Below are 20,358 nucleotides of genomic sequence, written 5' to 3' on the forward strand. Positions count from 1 at the left end.
TTTGGGCGGGGCTGTGAGCGGGGCTGAGCCGCTGGGCGGGGCTGAACCTCTGGGCGGGGTGGGGCTGAGCCTCTGTGGGCGGGGCGGGGCTGAGCCTCTGTGGGCGGGGCTGAGCCTACTGTGGGCGGGGCGGGGCTGAGCCTCTGTGGGCGGGGCGGGGCTGAGCCTCTGTGGGCGGGGCGGGGCTGAGCCTCTGTGGGCGGGGCGGGGCGGGGCTGGCTCCCCCCGGATCACCAGCACCTGTCCGGGCTCGCTGTCACGTGCTGCCGCTCCCAGCTCTCTGCTTCACCTGTGTTGACGGCCACAGGAACCATGTCGGCTCCCGCTACAACTCCCAGCCTGAACTCTAACGCCGTGTCTTTCCCGGCTCCTCGGATAACCTTACCTCTCGGAACGTCGGTGCTGCAAACCTATTCTGGAGCTTTAATCTGTTTGGAAATTGTGAGTAGTTGGTAATGATTATAACAAAAGCTGCTGGGTGGTGACGCCCAGTGTCTTTGCCCAGCAGGTAAATCTTTCTCTCTTTTACCTCAAGCTGTTCGGAGCGTTGGTGTGGATTCTGGTCGCCTCGTCTAATGTCCCGGTGCCCCTGATGCAAGGTTGGGTGATGTTTGTGTCCGTCACCATGTTCCTGTGCTCGACCCTGTACCTGTGTGTGTATCTGTGCGGACTGGCAGACAGGCTGGATACCGACTGGAATCTGGTGGTGAGTAAATGTCCCTTATTGTCACCGAGTGATCGCTGGGCATCCCGATACCCTGGTCTCGTAGTCAGTCCCTGGCATCGTCTTAAGCTGTAGTGTGAAGCTATCGCTAAATGAACCTGTCTGCAGACACAATTGTTACTCTGTAAAAGTCTGACATCTAATCTAGTTATGTAGTCTTGACCACCTTGCGAATTTAAAAAGTCACATTGTTTGACTGTCGGTCTACAGTGGTATTGCAGGGTGCCAGAGCATCTCCGAAGTGGTTTTACTTTGATTTGTTAGAAGTGCAACTAGGTTTCCTCACCTGCAGCAAAAATTAGTGAGAATACAAAACAACTTGAAAAGTTTTTGGTTTGGATGTAAATCTCGATTATCAAACGCTGTAGCAGAGAAATGGGGTCATTATATTCATTTAAATATGTATCCAGTATTTGTCCCCACACAAGCTGCCTTGTTTAATTCCAGCAGGAGTATTGGATAGTTACCTGATCTCTTGTGTCTCACCTCTGTCTGGAGGACAATTTAATGTCTCAGTGCTCATTCTGGCTAAAATAGCTATCTTACACTTGATTGGAAATTCAACTCCAAACTTCCTGATTTGATTTTGTCTGACATCACTAGTGCTTTGGGAATTATGTATGGCTTCACCTTAGATATTCTAATGACCATTAATATAATACCTTTTTAATGTAGTCCAATGTACCAAAGTGTAATCCCAAAATGTTAACACAAGGTGATATTGGGTCAGGTAATTGATCAGCAGTATGTTTTAAAAGGAAGAGAGAGCTGGAGGGTTGAAAGCATGCTGCAAGTGCAGATGTGAAAGGTTATATTACAGGCTATAGTTGGAATGAAGCAGAGTTCTTGTAGATTGTAAAGCTGGAGGAAGTTACAGAAATAGGAAGGGTCAAAACTGGGAGTCCATGTAGGTCTGCAATCATGTTTTTTTTAATTCATTCATGTGATGTGGTATTTTACTGCAAGGTCAGAATTATCAGCCATCCCTAATTGTTCTTGATAAAATGGTGGTGAGCTGCTGCTTGAATAGAATTTAATGACTTGCCTTGCCAGTGTCAGCCACAGTGTCATAAATCTGGAGTCACATTTGGCTGTACTAGGTATGGAAGGCAGATTTCCTTCTCTGAAAGACATTGGTGAATCTGATGGGTTTTGTGACAATGTGCAAGGCTTATGGTCGCCATTACTGAGACTAGCTTTTTATTTTAACTGATTTGTCATTAATTTCATTCAAATTCCCCAACAGCCATGGTGGGATTTTAACTTGCAATGATTCATTTGTCCAGACCTCTGGATTGCTACAGCGCCCTCTTAGCTGAATGAGATTTGAGCTAAATGAGATTTACTGTAGTGTTTTGGGCAAAGGAGTTCATATGAGCTCAGTTATGGCAAGTGACGATTTCAGAATCATAAGACTTTAAGCTGTCTAATTTATTTTTGGAGTATGCAGATGTTTTATTTAAGTGTATAGTAACTTAAATCATGCGCAAGATCCCTTTCATGTGGGGATTTTCTGGTTGCGGAAGTGAACCATAAGGCCCATCGAGCCTGCTCCACTATTCAATATGATCATGGCTGATCTTTGGTTTCAATTCTACTTTCCTGCCTATTCCTCATGTTTCTTCATTCCTTGAGATTCTGAAAATCTGTCTACCTTAGCCATAAATATATTCAAATGATGGAGCATTTTCTGTCCACTCGGGTGGAGAATTCCAAAGATTCATAACTGTTTGAAGTAATTTTTCCTCATCTCAGTCCCGATAGCATAGTGGTTAGCACTGTTGCTTCACAGCACCAGGGTCCCAGGTTCGATTCCCGCTTGGGTCACTCTGGGCGGAGTCAGCATGTTCTTCCCGTATCTGCATGTTCTCTCTGTGCCTGCGTGGGTTTCCTCCGGGTGCTCCGGTTTCCTCCCACAAGCCCCGAAAGATGTGCTGTTAGGTAAAGTGAACATTCAGAATTTTCCCTCCGTGTACCCAAACAGGTGCTCTGGTGTGGCAACTAGGGGCTTTTCACAGTAACTTAATTGCAATGTTAATGTAAACCTACTTGTGACTATAATAAAGATTATATATTAAAGTGATTGGCCCCTTATCCTAAGACTGTGCTCCCTTGTTCTACATTTCCCAGCCAAAGGAAACAACATCTCTGCATCTATCCTCTCGAGCCCCTTCATACCTTGTATCTTTCATTGAGATCACCCCTTATATACTGCTAAAATCCAGAGAGTATAGATTCAGTTTTCAGTCTCATCATTGGGCAACCTACTCATCTCGGGAATCAATCATGAATCTTTGCTGTGCTGCCTCCAATGTGAGTATACTCCTTTTTAAATGTGGAAAACAAAACTGCACAGAATATTCCAGGTGTGATTTCATCAAATCCCTGTGCACTTGTAGCAAGACTTCATTATTCTTGTACTCCATCTTCCTTGCAATACAGGCCAACATGATATTTGCTTTTCATTTTTTCAAAATTATTTTTATTCAAATTTTTGTCAAAAACATAATTTTTTTTTGCATAACTGTATGCAACAATTAACATAACAAAATAAATGTTAACCATATATACAGAGAAAAGAACGATACTACGTAACAATTCCCCCTAAACCTGGCATATGATGAAGAGGAATTGACCCTGTTTAGGGCATCCGCCCACAGGCCCGCATCCAGCTCCCCGCCTAGCTGCTCCTCCCATTTGCCCTTAAGTTCCTGCACTGGGGCTTCCTCTGCCTCCTGAAGTTCCTGACCTTCCCCTCCCCTACCCAGGTGCCGGAGACCACCCTATCCTGTATCCTACGTGGGGGTAGCAGCGGAAATGATACCACCTGTTTTTTTGAGAAAGGCACGTACCTGAAGGTATCTGAAAGCATTTCCAGGGGGCAAACTGAATTTCTCCTCCAGCACTTTCAGGCTGGGAAAGGTTCTCTCTATGAACAGGTCCCCCATCCTTTTAATGCCTGCCCTATGCCAGCTTTTAAACCCTCCATCTATCTTGCCCGGGACAAATCTGTGATTGTTGCGTATCGGGGTGCAAACTGAGGCTCCCTCACCCCCCTGTGCCTTCTCCTCTGACCCCAGATCTTTACTGCTACCACCACCATGGACTGGAGGGGTAGTGGACCAGCGAGAACAGCAGAGATGCCGTTACAAGTGACCCTAGGCTGGTACCTTTGCATGAGGCCGCCTCTAACTGTTCCCACGTCGACCCCTCCCCCAATACCCATTTTCTAATCATGGCTATGTTAGCCACCCAGTAGTAGCTGCAAATGTTCTGCAGCGCCAGCCCCCGACTGCGCTCCAGGTACAGTCTCTTTACTCACGGGGTCTTATTTGCCCATACGAATCCCGAGATGATCTTGTTCACCCGCTTAAAGAAGGACTTGGGAATGAAGATGGGAAGGCACTGGAAGACAAACCGGAATCTGGGGAGAACCGTCATCTTAACAGTCTGCACCCTCCATGCTAAAGATAACGGGAGCATGTCCCACCTTTTGAAGTCCCCCTCCATCTGCTGTACTAGCCAAGATAGATTAAGCTTGTGGAGGGCATCCCACTTTCGAACCACCTGTATCCCTTGGTACCGAAAGCTCTTCTCGACCATCTTCAGCGGGAGCTCCCCCAGTCTCTTTCCCCCTTCCCGAACCAACCCCTGCCAGTTCTTTGAGGTCTGCAGCGCGAGAGCCAGCGGCTCTATCGGAAGGGCAAATAATAACGGGGAGAGGGGGCATCCCTGCCTCGACCCCCGGTGGAGCCTAAAGTACTCCGACCTCCCCTGTTCGTGCATACACTTGCCACGGGGGCCTGGTAGAGAAGCTGGACCCAACCTATGAACCCCTCACCGACTCTGAATCATCTTAGCGCTTCCCACAGGTACTCTCATTCCACCCGGTCAAAGGCTTTCTCTGCGTCCATCGCCGCCACAACTTCTGCCCCCCTCCTTCTGAGGGCATCATGATGTTTCGGAGCCTCCGTACATTGGAGTTCAATTGCCTGCCCTTGACGAAGCATGTATGATCCTCCCCCATCACCCCAGGGACACAGTCCTCAATTCTAGCAGACAAGATCTTGGCCAGCAGTTTGGCGTCTACGTTCAGGAGCGATGTCGGTCTATAAGATCCACACTGTAGCGGATCTTTCTCTCGTCTGCGGATGAGTGAAATCAAAGCCTGTGACATTGTTGGGGGGAGGATCCTTCTCTCTTTGGCCTCATTAAAGGTCCTTAGCAGTGGGCTCAGCAGCTCCGGAAATTTCTTGTAGAATTCTACAGGGTAGCCATCCGGTCCCGGGGCCTTGCCCGACTGCATATTCCCGACCCTTTACCATCTTCTCCAGCTCTATGGGGCTCCCAGTCCCTCTACCAGATCCTCCTCCACTTTGGAAACCTTAGTTGGTCCATGAATTGCTTCATCCCCTCCCCTCCTGGCGGGGGCTCTGACTTATACAATTAACTGTAGAACGCCCTAAAGACTTTGTTCACGCCCTCTGGGTCTATAACCGTGTTGCCCCCCTCATCCCGTACTTCCCCACTTTCTCTGGCCGCCTCCCTCTTCCGAAGTTGGTGCGCTACCATTCTACTTGCTTTCTCCTTGTATTCCTAGACTGCCCCCTTTCACCTTCCTCAGCTGTGCTACCGCCTTCCCAGTGGTCAGCAGGTCGGATTCCGCCTGCAGCCACCAGCGCTTTCAGTAGCCCCGTCTCGGGGGTCTCTGCGTAGCTTGTCTACTCTGAATATCTCCTCGACTAGCCTTTCTCTCTCCGCTCTTTCTTCTCTCTATGGGATCTGAAAGAGATTAACTCCCCTTTGATAACTGCCTTCAGGGCCTCCCACACCGTGGACGCCGCTACCTCCCCCGTATCATTAGTTTCCAGGTAATTTTTAATGTTCCTCCTTATCCGCCCGCATACCTCGTCATCTGCCAGCAGCCCAACATCTAGCCTCCATAGTGGGGGCTGACCCCTCTCCTCCCCAAGACGCAAATCCACCCAGTGTTGAGCATGATCGGAGACTGCAATGGCCGAGTATTCTGTCCCCTCCACCCGAGGGATTAACGCCCTGCTCATCACAAAGAAATCTATACGGGAATAAACTTTGTGGACATGGGAAAAGAAAGAGAACTCCTTCGCCCTCAGTCGGGCAAATCTCCACAGGTCTGTGCTCCCCACCTGTTCCACGAATCCCCTCAGTTCTTTAGCCGCCACTGGTCACTTCCCCGACCTGGGGTTTGACTGGTCCAATACAGGGCCTATAACTGTGTTAAAGTCACTCCCCATAATCAGATTGTGTGAGTCTAAGTCTGGAATTTTACCCAGAGTGCGTCTCATAAATTCCACGTTATCCCAGCTCGTGGCATAAACGTTCACTAGCACCACCTGAGTCCCCTGCAGCTTCCCGCTAACCATTATGTATCTGACCCCCCTTGTCAGCCACAACATTCCCTGCCTGAAAAGCCACCCATTTGCTGACCAGGATTGCTACTCCTCTGGTCTTTGAATCCAGCCTTGAATGGAACACCTGGCCCACCCACCCTTTTCTCAATCTTGTTTGGTCCGCAAGTTTTGGGTGCGTCTCCTGTAACATGTCTACGTCTGCCTTTAACCCCTTCAGGTGTGAGAACACGCCAGCCCGCTTGACTGGCCCATTCAGGCCCTGCACATTCCATGTGATCAGCTTGGATGGGGGGGCTACCCCCTCCTCCCCCTGTCGATTAGCCATCTCCCTTTTATCGGTCAGCCACTAGCCCGCGTCCCCTGCTTACTCGAGCCCTCCCATCGAGCCTCTCCCCCCCCCCCCCCCCCCCCCCCGACTCTTCCTCTGTTCCCCCATGTTGGCTCCTTTTCTCCGATTATTCAGATGCCTCATTTTTCGGGCCCCTCCCTCCCTGTGGAAAGCCTAACTTATCTGCTTCAAAAGCCCCCAAAGAACATTTTCCACCCCCCTCCCCCCAACAAAACACACAACAAACCCCTGGCGCAAACCTGGCCCCACAAAAGAAACGGCTCCAGCTACCAGGAGAGCAGCCTTACATGTAGGGCCCTCCTCCTCCCTCTGCGGCCGAGCTCTGCAAGAGCCGAAAACATGGCCGAAGAAGCGGGGGGCAAACTAAAATAAGAGGGAACCACATAATGTCGCTCCCTCCGGCTACTCGGTAATTACCATCCTCACCAGAGTAACATCCCAGTGTGGCTGTCCTTTAGGTCGAGCCCAACTTTTCTTGCTTGATAAAATTCCACGCCTCGTCCGGTGTATCAAAGTAATGGTGGCGATATTGATACGTGACCCACAGCCTCGCCGGATGCAACAGCCCGAACTTCACCTCTTTTGGTTTGGAGAGCCGCTTTAGCCCGGTTGAATCCAGCGTGCCTCTTGGCCAGTTCTGCTCCCAGGTCCTGGTAGATGCAGATTACGCTGTTCTCTCACCTGCTGCTCTGCTCCTTTTTAGCCCATCGCAGGACTCGTTCCTTATCTGAGAAGCGGTGGAACTGTACCACCATGGCCCTCGGTGGTGCATGCTAATTTTGCTTTCCTTCTGAGTACTTTCAAGTCTCTCTGAACATCAGCATTTATGGGTTTCACACCTTTTTGAAAGTACTCTGCTGTACTATTTTAATGATTGAAGTGAATAACCTAGCACTCCCCACATTATACTCCACCTGTCACCTTGCCCACTCACTTGTCTTTATTTCTTTGCAACCTCGTTGTGCTCTTCTCACAGCTTGCAATCCCACCTAACTTTGATAAATTAGCAAACTTTGTTAAATTTCTCCGTTAATGATTTAAAAGAAAAGACAGATTGTAAATAGCGAAGGCAATCATATCGGACTTTATGAGCGGGAAGGTGCCGAGCGTGGGGAGGACCCTGCTACAGAGGCAGAATCAGCAGGAGGTTTGGCATTGAGAGAAAGAGAATGGATAGTGTATAGAGGCAGAGAAGGGAAGTCAAGATGAGGGATCTGTAATTGGAGGAAGGGTTCACCAGCCTGGAGGAGCTAAGAAAGAGGGTAGAGCTACTAAAGGGGAGTGATTTCAGGTATCTGCAGGTTAGGGACTTTGCGCGAATGGTCGGGGGGGGGGGGGGGGGTTCCCTTGGTTGCCAGGATGCACCCTGCTGCAGCGACTACTCCTTCTGGATGTGGAAGGGGAGGGAAAAACTGGGGATGTATGTAAGTGGCTGGGGGAGCAGGGAGGCGAGCGGGTGGTGAAGATCAAGGAGAAATGGGAAGCGGAGTTGGGAGGGGAGATCAATTGGGGAGTATGGAGTGAGGCACTGCAAAGGGTAAATGGGACGACCTCTTGTGCAAGGATGAGCCTGATACAGTTTAAGGTGGTGCAAAGGGTGCATATGACTCGGGCGAGAAAGAGTGGTTTCTTTCAGGGGGTAGCAGATGTGTGTGAGAGGTGTGGGTGGGGGCCAGTGAATCTCACGCATATGTTTTGGGATTGTGAAAACTTGGGAAGATTCGGGCGGGAGTGTTCGCGGTGTTAGCCAGGATAGTGGAGGAAGAGGTGGACCCTGACCCTTTGGTGATATTTGAGGTTTCAGAGAAGCCAGTGTCATGGCCTTCACCTCTCTGATGAACAAAGAACAAAGAAAAGTACAGCACAGGAACAGGCCCTTCGGTCTTCCAAGCCTGTGCCGACCATGCTGCCCGACTAAACTACAATCTTCTACACTTGCTGGGTCCGTATCCCTCTATTCCCAACCTATTCATGTATTTGTCAAGATGCCCCTTAAACGTCACTATCGTCCCTGCTTCCACCACCTCCTCCGGCAGCGTGTTCCAGGCACCCACTACCCTCTGTGTATTAAAAAAAAAACTTGCCTCGTACATCTCCTCTAAACATTGCCCCTCGCACCTTAAACCTATGCCCCTAGTAATTGACCCCTCTACCCTGGGGAAAAGCCTCTTGACTATCCACTCTGTCTATGCCCCTCCTAATTTTGTAGACCTCTATCAGGTCGCCCCTCAACCTCCGTCGTTCCAGTGAGAACAAAACGAGTTTATTCAACCGCTCCTCATAGCTAATGCCCTCCATACCAGGCAACATCCTGGTAAATCTCTTCTGCACCCTCTCTAAAGCCTCCACATCCTTCTGGTAGTGTGGCAACCAGAATTGAACACTATACTCCAAGTGTGGTCTAACTAAGGTTCTATACAGCCGCAACATGACTTGCCAATTCTTATACTCAATGCCCCGGCCAATGAAGGCAAGCATGCCGTATGCCTCCTTGACTACCTTCTCCACCTGTGTTGCCCCTTTCTGTGACCTGTGGACCTGTACACCTAGATCTCTGACTTTCAATACTCTTGAGGGTTCTACCATTCACCGTATATTCCCTACCTGCATTAGACCTTCCAAAATGCATTACCTCACATTTGTCCGGATTAAACTCCATCTGCCATCTCTCCGCCCAAGTCTCCAAACGATCTAAATCCTGCTGTATCCTCTGACAATCCTCATCGCTATCCGCAATACCACCAACCTTTGTGTCGTCTGCAGGAATTCTATCACCCTCAACTCCGTGAGTCTTTATCCTGTGTATTAACCTTTTTTGTGGTGCAATCTCAAATGTTTTTTTTGTGGAAAATTGTGTATTATATTTTCTATATATCCATATATTATGGTAAATTTAGAGTACAAAGTCATTTTTTCCAATTAAGGGACAATTTATCGTGGCCAATCCAACTACCTTGCACATCTTTGGGTTGTGGGGGCGAAACCCACACAAACACGGGGAGAATGTGCAAACTCCACACGGACAGTGGCCCAGAGCCGGGATCGAACCTGGGACCTCGGCGCTGAAAGGCAGCAGTGCTAACCACTGTGCCGCCATGCTGCCCTTATCCATGTATATTATTATCTTTTCTTTCCCTTTTATTTGCCTGTATTTGCGTCCTCAAGATATTTTAACAAATTAGTCAAACAGGATACCTCGCTGTGCAGTTTACCGGGAACATTGGTTAAGACTGGAGGTGACAGCAGCATGGATGAACATTGCAATGGGTGAGACAACAATGGCAATTGAAGTAGTCTGTGTTTGCAGTGGAAAAGAATGTGGGGTCAGACTTTCAATGCAGGGATAAAGTTTGCCAAGATTTGAATACTGTATTGTTCATCCTGAGATGATGGCCAAGTTAAGGGGATGGAAACGTAAAGGAACTAAAGTTGGTGGCAGGGGATAAAGATACTGGCTTTGGACTTCCCAATGTTTAATTGCAGAAAACCGCAGCTTAACCAAGATTAGATGTCAGGCAGTCTGATGGGCAGTGAAGAGGTAGTGGGGTATTGAAGAACTGGGTAGCGTTAGCATTTGTGTGGAATCTGATGTCATGTCTTGAGATTATATCACTTGAGAGACAAGGATAAGTACAAGGGAGTGTAATGGTCCTGGAGCAGCATATGAAATAACTGCTAGAAAATCTCTGACTTTAACTGAAGAGGTAAGAGTGGGAATAGGTCAAGGCAGCATCACTACGTTGAACAGGGGGCAATGGTGTTGTCGACCATGTAAAACATTGCAGTGATTGAGAAAGTTTAAGGTTCACATCCTTTCATTTATGACTTTGGGGCCGTTTCCATTTCATTGAGGCAGGGATGAGACCAAAAACTAACTGGAGAAGTTCAAATGTGGAGTTGTGGTAAAGTTAGGTAAGGATTTGGGAACTGACAATCCTCTCAAGAACTTGAGAAGAAAGTAAATCTGGAGATAGGATGATAGTTTTCAAGGGCACAGAGAGGTCAGAGAAGCTTTCTGGCGTTGGAAAATGATAGCAGGTTTGAAAGGGAACAGTACTTGAGATGGAATTATTTGCTGTGAGAATTAGCATGGGGCCTAGAAGAGAGGTTGGGTGGTATTATGGCCGTTGAGTGCATATAAGGATAAGGAATCAGGAGTAAAGTCATCTTGGCCGAATGAGCTCCGAGCTTTGGGCGACATGGTAGCACAGTGGTTGGCACTGTTGCTTCACAGCTCCAGGGCCCCAGGTTCGATTCCCGGCTTGGGTCACTGTGCAGACTCTGCACAGACATTCTCCCCATGTCTGTGTGGGTTTCCTCCGGGTGATTTGGTTTCCTCCCGCAGTCCAAAGATGTACACGTTAGGTAGATTAGCCATGCTTCCATGAATGCTAAGAAAGATGGGGAAACTAGTGAAAGTTGCAAGTCCAGTCTGGACAAGGGGCAGGAAATTTAGTACCCTGGTCAAGGGGAAAAGAGGGATGAGGCAGACACAGCTGAGCAATGCTGTCTCAGTCAGCCATTTAAGGCGGTAGCAATGTCTGGATTGAATGTTGGTTTGGAGAATAAGTGAGCCCAGGAGCTGTTTGGGAGGCAGAATACTTGAGAAATTTTAATTTATCTTTGTAATTTCTCTGTAATCTCAGAAGAAATTGATTGTGGTAATTTCAAGTTTCATAAATATTGATCTAAGGGACCTTAGAATGGATTAGGAAAATGGCACGTTTGCACAAGTAAGAAGTAAAACCAGCTTCTCGAACCAGAAACTGCTGGAATTTTGACTAAGTCAAGTTATGCCCAAGAAACCCCCCCCCCCCCCCCCCCCCCCCCCCACACCCCACACCCCAATGTCATTGGAGTACGTTTGATAATAAAATGGGCAAGAATCAGTCAAATTAATGGTGCAAGAAGATGCCAGACCATCTCATTAAGTTTGATAATGCATCTAAGGTGCAGAACATTTAGGAAGTTGCATTTTGGAAGGGTTTTAATTTTTGTTTTTATTATGACTTGCACTTTGGAGCATAAAAATGCATTAAATAAATGAGAAAATGCCAAGCGGGTGTTTTTTCTTATGAAAGCACTCTGGTTTGCAAATATAATACAAGAAAAATTGTAGCTTTTCTCCCAGCAAGTATAATTGGAGGATCTAAGCGGCTGGTGTGGCCAGTTTTGTGGACAGAGATTTGTTTAGATACAGGGTTTGATGGACAGCCATAAAGATCACGACCATTCGGGCAAAATTATAGTATGATGTATTGGATGTAACTCACTTGGATCCAAAATTTCACAATCTATTAAGCCATGCATTTTGTTTTCTCCCAATCACTGCTGTATCTTGGTGTAAATGCAGAGGGAACTCCAAGTCTAGGTCATTTCCAGCACCTCAGCAAAAGAGTTGTTTTTGACGACTGTTTGAGCTATTCTACATGGGGAGGGGGCCCATATCACAGATCAAACCCAATCTTACCCACAAATGGCTCCACATGTTCACTTTACAGCAGTATTTTTCAAACTTTTTTTCCCAGGACCCACTTTTACCAACCGGCTAACCTTCAGGACCCACGCTGGCCAACCATCATAACAGACCAATTTTTCTCTTGCCTTTAATGCGGCAGGTGAGCCTGCTTGGTCTTTATGAGCTCACATCACTGCTTTGTCCTGCTGTGGACTCTCCTGTGCAGCGCTCTCTCCAGATTTAGTTGTGGGATCCTGGCCTATTTGCCTCTGGCGTTCTTTTTTTTAAATTACAAAACTATCCATTTTAAATTCTTCAGTCCTTTTGCTTGCTTGCTGGCAGCTACAAATGTAGCTGTGCTCTGTGATTTCGCGGCCAGAATACGCATGACCTGCTCTCTGCCAGCGCTGCTGGCAGGAATCTCCATTATTAAAAATCTGCTCCTGGGACAGCATACTGGTGTCTGGAAGAGGCTGTCTGCCCGGCTGGGCCCTGGGCCTGCGCATTGTTACATGTGGCTGAAGGGGCACACATGCGTGGGGCTGCTGTCATTCTTGAAAGCTGGTCGAGGATGGCAATTTTAAAAGCCGATCCTGTCCATTGGGTACTACTTCTCACCACCGCGATCGATCATTCCACGAACCACAAGCGGGTCGCGGCCTTGAGTTTTAAAATAACTGCTTTACAGTGAGCAGTAGATGGTATATAGAACATAGAACACTACAGCGCAGTACGGGCCCTTCGGCCCTCGATGTTGCGCCGACCTGTGAAACCATCTGAAGCCTATCTGACCTACACTATTCCATTTTCGTCCATATGTCTATCCAGTGACCACTTAAATGCCCTTAAAGTTGGCGAGTCTACTACTGTTGCAGGCAGGGCCTTCCACACCCCTACTACTCTCTGAGTAAAGAAACTGCCTCTGACATCTGTCCTATATCTATCACCCCTCAATTTAAAGCTATGTCCCCTCGTGTTGGTCATCACCATCCGAGGAAAAAGACTCTCACTGTCCACCCTATCTAACCCTCTGACTATCTTATATGTCTCTATTAAGTCACCTCTCAGCCTTCTCCTCTCTAACGAAAACAATCTAAATTCCCTGAGCCTTTCCTCGTAAGACCTTCCCTCCATACCAGGCAACATCCTAGTAAATCTCCTCTGAACCCTTTCCAAAGCTTCCACATCGGGGTAGCATGGTGGTTAGCATAAATGCTTCACAGCTCCAGGGTCCTTGGTTCGATTCCCGGCTGGGTCACTGTCTGTGTGGAGTCTGCACGTCCTCCCCCTGTGTGCGTGGGTTTCCTCCGGGTGCTCTGGTTTCCTCCCACAGTCCAAAGATGTGCGGGTTAGGTGGATTGGCCATGCTAAATTGCCCGTAGTGTCCTAAAAAAAGTAAGGTTAATGGGGGGGGTTGTTGGGTTACGGGTTTGGGTGGATACGTGGGTTTGAGTAGGGCGATCATGGCTCGGCACAACATTGAGGGCCGAAGGGCCTGTTCTGTGCTGTACTGTGCTATGTTCTATGTTCTATCCTTCCTATAATGTGGTGACCAGAACTGCACGCAGTACTCCAGGTGCGGCCGCACCAGAGTTATGTACAGCTGCAGCATGACCTTGTGGTTCCGAAACTCAATCCCCCTGCTTATAAAGGCTAGCACACCATATGCCTTCTTAACAGCCCTATTAGCCTGGGTGGCAACTTTCAGGGATTTATGTACCTGGATGCCGCGATCTCTCTGTTCCTCTACACTACCAAGAATCTTGCCATTAGCCCAGTACTCTGTATTCCTGTTACTCCTTCCAAAGTGAACCACCTCACACTTTTCCGTATTAAACTCCATCTGCCACCTCTCAGCCCAGCTCTGCAGCTTATCTATGTCCCTCTGTATCCTATAACATCCTTCAGCACTATCCACAACTCCACCGACCTTCGTATCATCTGCAAATTTACTAACCCATCCTTCTACACCCTCTTCCAGGTCATTTATAAAAATGACAAACAGCAGTGGCCCCAAAACAGATCCTTGCAGTAAACCACTAGTAACTGAACTCCAGGATGAACATTTGCCATCAACCACCTCCCTCTGTCTTCTTTCAGCTAGCCAATTACTGATCCAAACCGCTAAATCACCTTCAATTCCATACTTCCTTATTTTCTGCAATAGCCTACCGTGGGGAACCTTATCAAATGCCTTACTGAAATCCATATACACCACATCAACAGCTTTACCCTGATCCACCTGTTTGGTCACCTTCTCAAAAAACTCAATAAGGTTTGTGAGGCATGACCTACCCTTCACAAAACCGTGTTGACTATCGCTAATCAACTTGTTCTTTTCAAGATGATTATAAACCCTATCTCTTATAATCTTTTCCAACATTTTACCCACAACCGAAGTAAGGCTCACAGGTCTATAATTACCGGGGTTGTCTCTACTCCCCTTCTTGAACAAGGGGACAACATTTTCTATCCTTCAGTCTTCCGGCACTATTCCTGTCGACAAAGACGACATAAAGATCAAGGACAAAGGCTCTGCAATCTCCTCCCTGGCTTCCCAGAGAATCCTAGGATAAATCCCATCTGGCCCAGGGGACTTATCTATTTTTACACTTCCCAAAATTGCTAACACCTCCTCCTTTTGAACCTCAATTCCATCTAGCCTGGTCGACTGAACCTGAGTGTTCTCCTCGACAACATTGTCTTTCTCCAGTGTAAACACTGACGAAAAATATCCATTTAACGCTTCCCCTATCTCCTCTGATTCCACACACAACTTTCCACTACTATGCTTGATTGGCCCTAATCTTACTCTCGTCATTCTTTTGTTCCTGATATACCTATAGAAAGCCTTAGGGTTTTCCTTGATCCTATCTGCCAAAGACTTTTCGTGTCCTCTCCTCGCTCTTCTTAACTCTCCCTTTAGGTCCTTCCTGGCTAACTTGTAACTCTCAAGTGCCCTAACTGAGCCTTCATGTCTCATCCTAACATAAGCCGCGTTCTTCCTCTTGACAAGTGCTTCAACTTCCTTAGTAAACCACGGTTCCCTTGCTCGACAACTTCCTCCCTGCCTGACAGGTACATACTTATCAAGGACACGCAGTAGCTTTTCCTTGAAAAAGCTCCACATTTCGATTGTACCCATCCCCTGCAGTGTCCTTCCCCATCCTATACATCCTAAATCTTGCCGAATAGCATCATAATTGCCTTTCCCCCAGCTATAATTCTTGCCTTGCGGTATATACCTATCCCTGCCCATTGCTAAAGTAAACATAACCGAGTTGTGATCACTATCACCAAAGTGCTCACCTACATCTAAATCTAACACATGGCCGGGTTTATGGGTCTTATGCTTTTCTCTTTCCTATACATCTGTGAGCCAACAACTTGAAGTAAGTCAGCTGCACCTTTGGTACGGATAAGCTAATTTAGCACCGACATGGATCCTGGTTTCATTTTTTGGTCTTTTTTTACTTTTCCCCTATTCAGAAGTCTACAGTGGCAAAGGCAACCTAAATAGGAGCAGGAGTAGACAATGTGGCCCCTTGAACCTGCCCCACTGTTCAATAAGGTTATGACAATATTCTACATCAACTTCACTTTCCCTGTGTACCTTGATTCCCTTTGTGCCCAAGTCTATCGTTTTCTTTTTTTTCCTTTATTATTTTTTATAAATTTAGATTACCCAATTATTTTTTCCAATTAAGGGGCAATTTAGCGTGGCAAATCCACCTAACCTGCACATTTTTGGGTTGTGGGGGCGAAACCCACGCAGACACGGGGAGAATGTGCAAACTCCACACGGACAGTGACCCAGAGCCGGGATCGAACCTGGGACCTCAGCGCCGTGAGGCGGTTGTGCTAACCACTAGGCCACCGTGCTGCCCTATCGTTTGGAGTCAATGGTTGAGTATCCTCAGCTCTCTCAACTAGCAAATTCCAAAGATTCACAACCCGAGGGAAAAAAAACTTCAGCTCAAGTCTTAAATGGCCAACACTATATTCTGAGGCCTTGACCTCTAGTTCTAGATGAAAGGAAAAAAACAAATTCAGAAGAGTGAGAATGTTGGCAGGTCTCTCTTTCTGTTTCTGAAACCGTCTGTGCTGTCATTGTGAAACTTCCATGATCTGGTTGGATTATTAAATAGCAATAGGTATCCAAAATTAGTTGATTAATGATTAAACTGCAGCTGTTGAGTCCTTTAGCTGGTTGAATTCATAATTCCTTGTGTATGGGTGAAAAACAGGTGCATTAACTTTATGTCCTTATTACTTTGGCACCTATCTGTATCAAATTCTCAATGGGATCTACGAATAAGATGGACAAATGCTGGTTTGTATTCCTGCTGTGTCTTGGAAATGATTTGGTGCTGTTGGCGATTAATCTTTTCACAACATTGGATCTGAAATAAACATTTGTACATCCAACAATTTGGTTTGTCAGATGGGAGAAATGTGACAAAAACAATCCAATTTAAAAGATTACTAAATGCCACTATTTTGTGTTGAATAAAATCAATCAGTTGCATCTAACTATGTTTCTCCTGTGGTAGAAGCTCTTCATCTTTCTTGAAATTTTATTATTTTATTATTGATCAATGATAAAATTTCAAACAAAATGGAGATCATTATAAAAGTGTAATTGTGCTAACGGGAGACACGTAACCAAATTGTGTGTTTTGTCCATATTCACCACATTTCTGGTCCCTCGAAGCAATAGTTGATATTGTAAAGCATTAGAACACATTATGCCAAAAAAAATCCCGTTTTGTAAAGGGTAAGTTAGTTATTAGGTCATATCTCGTATCTGATGTGCAGATGAGTAAGGAGCAGATCGGTAACTTGGGTTTGAAAAGCAGGTAATAGATCAAGAAAGATTGATGGTAAAGAAAATAAATGAGTTCATGATTATATGGACATGAACTGTATGATTTTATGAAAAAGGAAAATGTGAAATGAGTAAGCTAAAGCATGAAGAGATTTGAAAGCAGAAGAACAAAGACAACAAAGTATACATTACAGCAAAAGTGAAGTAGCTTTTAGACTTTCATTTTCCACTGGGCTTTAATTTGTAGCTGTGGTTCAGTGCAATTAGCTTGTTGGGTTAAGATTTATCTTAACCCACGGGGCCTCACGGTAGCATGGTGGTTAGCATCAATGCTTCACAGCTCCAGGGTCCCAGGTTCGATTCCAGTCTGGGTCACTGTCTGTGTGGAGTCTGCACGTCCTCCCCGTGTGTGCGTGGGTTTCCTCCGGGTGCTCCGGTTTCCTCCCACAGTCCAAAGATGTGCGGGTTAGGTGGATTGGCCATGCTAAATTGCCCATAGTGTAAGGTTAATGGGGGGATTGTTGGGTTACGGGTATACGGGTTACGTGGGTTTAAGTAGGGTGATCATTGCTCGGCACAACATTGAGGGCCGAAGGGCCTGTTCTGTGCTGTACTGTTCTATGTTCTATGTTCTATCTCTTGGGCTAAAGACTATGTATGTTCCAATCAGTGTGTTGTACCTAAAGTGTAAAGGTAATAATAGTATCATAGAATCATACAGCACAGCAGCAGACTATTCAGCCAGTGGTGGCACTTTGAAAGAGCTACACACTTAGGCCCATTCCAATGCTCGTGCCCCAAAACCCTTCAATATCTTCTTCTGTGGAAAAGTGTATTTGTATATATTATTTTGTGAATTATGGACATTATGCTGTGCCTAGTTGTATACAGGGGTTGCACGGTAGCACAGTGGTTAGCACTGTTGCTTCACAGCGCCAGGGTCCCGGGTTAGAGTCCTGCTTGGGTCACTGTCTGTGCGGAGTCTACACGTTCTCCATACGTCTGTGTGGGTTTCCTCCGGGTGCTCCAGTTTCCTCCCATGGTGTTGGGTGAATTGGGCATTCTGAATTCTCCCTTGGTGTACCCAAACAGGCGCCAGAATGTGGCGACAAGGCTTTTCATAGTGACTTCATTGCAGTGTTAATGTAAGCCTAATAAAGATTATTAATATTAATTCCTGAAATTGGCCTTGGCTCCTAACCCCACCACACGTCATGCATAATTTTATATAGTTACTCTTAAATGTGTTTAATCTACATGAAGTTGCGCAAGTATATTTCTCCCCCCCCCCCCCCCCCCCCCCCCCCCCCCCCACCCTTCAAGAATAAGTTTCATACCCTGTACTATGATGGTGAGAATGCTTATGCAATGTTAAGGGTTTGCTTTGTAATTCTGGCATTTTTGTTAGATTAGAAAAGTTAGCTTTTGCCAAGCTTTTGACACATTGAAACAAATCTGGACTTGTTCACGCTTGGTGACTTAAAAATTGAGGAATGTGTCTGCTGATGGGACAATTGTGGATTTAATTCAGAAAATTGTTTTCATTTAAGGAAACTCTTGTACAAAATAAAATATAGAATAGATGTGATTTTTTTTTCAACCATCCAGTGTGGTGTTAAATGTTTCTTGCCTTTCCAATTCTGTTTGTGGGTTTGGAATAAGCTGACAACTGATATTACCAGAAATTCAGTTGAACTTGCACACAGCACAACATGAGCATGTTACAGGTAGAGTATTGTACAATGTTTATTCCATAAATAAATGTCCCAAGAAAAGGCTAGTATGCAGGATAGCTGTACGACTCATTTAATCATCGAAGATGGATGATATTTATTCACTAATTTCATGCTATGATGGTGAATGATCTATCTGTCTTATTAGATTCATACTCACTTTTCCCCTTCATGATAACTTTAGGTGGAATTGTTTTCTACTGAGCTAATTTTGCAGACAGAAGCGTTTCCAGTATCTGACTAAATTAGTTCTGAGGAATAATTAACTAATATGCACCAGGAGAGAAGTGACCTAGATATTTGTGCTTGCGTAATTCTCCTTTTTGGGTTCCAGGGTGTGTAGCTATAGTTGAGGGAGGGAAATCTATTAGATCAGATTTTTGTGTTAAGAATAACACGGAGGCTAATGGTGTTCACCATTATGAAGTAAATTGGACACCAACATCTGCCACCTGCACATGGGTTAAATGCAGAAATCCAACGTTGCTGCCAGGATTGTGCTGCTCACTGATATCTTGTGTGGTTTGGCATCAAAATGCATGAAGGTTGTGAGGTTCCAGGTGCTCTTCACTAAATAATGACTAAAAGCAGCTGACAATGTTAGGCTAGTGCAGGCAGCTGTAAGTGGAATTTTTAACAGTATGGTAAATCTTGAGTACTGCTCTCATCTCTGGCCCTGAAAATATTACTATACAAGTGTGGAGTCACATTCCTTCAGCAGTCGATTATTGAAAATATAGCTTAATTCTGTCTCTTTCTCTCACTGTTAATCCAATCTTTTATTTTCCTGTTTTAATTTTCCCCTAGCAAAAGAATGTAAGACATTGGGACAGTTCAGTTGGAACTATAAATGAGAAATTTCTCAGTCAAAGGGTTGTGAATCTTTGGAATTCTCTATGCGTTCAGGGTGGAGGAATTTGTGGGCAAGTGGAGTGGAGGCCGATGATCAGCTATGATCATGTTGAATGGCAGAGCGGGCTTGTGGGCTATATGGTCTAATCCTTTTTATGTGTCCATTTTGTTTTCTGTAAATTTTGCATTGAATTGCGTATTACCTCCTGAAATAGACTGTCTTTTTAGTACCCAATTATTATTTTTTCCGCAAATAAGTGGCAAGTTAGCGTGGCCAACCCACCTAACTTGCACATCTTTAGGTTGTGAGGGTGAAACCTACACAGATGTGGGGAGAATGTGAAAACTCCACACGGACAGTGACCCCGGGCCAGTATCGAACCCGAGTTCTCGATGCTGTGAGGCAGCAGTGCTAACCACTGCACCACCATGGCATCCAGACTCTGTGTTTCATTGAAGATTCTTCATTTTGGTTTGAAAAGCACACTATTGCTTGGCCTTCTCTCATCGCAGATTCTCTGTAGAACCTGTCATGCTGAAAACCATCTCCAGCATACTTGCTCCCCAAAATCAGGCTGCACCTTTTTTCTACCTATGATTTTTACAGTGCAGTACAGGCCCTTCGGCTCTCGATGTTGCGCTGACCTGTGAAACCAATCTAAAGCCCATCTACACTATTCCATTATCATTCATATGTTTATCCAATGACCATTTAAATGCTCAGAGTTTGAAAAAGCCAGCTGTACAGAACCAATTAATTCTATATTGAAAACCGGAAGAGCAAAACACTTTAAAAACATTCATTTATTACTATCTAGTATGTTTTTAAAAAAATATTCCACAAGGCAATAAAAGCATCATCCAGACCCTTTAAATTAACAATAACAGAAGTCACAAACTCTGTGAATCTGACTGCCAAGATCAGATAGCTAGAGCTATCAAATACAAGCCATGGCGACAGCAGCACCATTGGAATGTCACTGGGCAAGTCATCCAGAGTCCAGGCTAATGCGCTGGGAACATG

General features: G+C 45.9%; 1 protein-coding gene across 2 annotated transcripts in view; it reads left to right on the plus strand.

The window, feature by feature from the left end:
- Positions 1-221: 221 nt before the first annotated feature.
- Positions 222-20,358, plus strand: part of mal2 (mal, T cell differentiation protein 2) — an 80,626-nt gene continuing 60,489 nt past the window's right edge. For both annotated transcript variants that reach the window (XM_038809787.1, XM_038809786.1), the window contains exons 1-2: positions 222-441; positions 536-706. In XM_038809787.1, the coding sequence (XP_038665715.1) occupies positions 313-441; positions 536-706 (300 nt within the window). In that variant the 5' untranslated portion in view covers positions 222-312. The remainder of the gene's footprint in view (positions 442-535; positions 707-20,358) is intronic.

Source organism: Scyliorhinus canicula, chromosome 10, assembly GCF_902713615.1.
Source record: "Scyliorhinus canicula chromosome 10, sScyCan1.1, whole genome shotgun sequence".
Classification (NCBI taxonomy): Eukaryota; Metazoa; Chordata; class Chondrichthyes; order Carcharhiniformes; family Scyliorhinidae; genus Scyliorhinus; species Scyliorhinus canicula.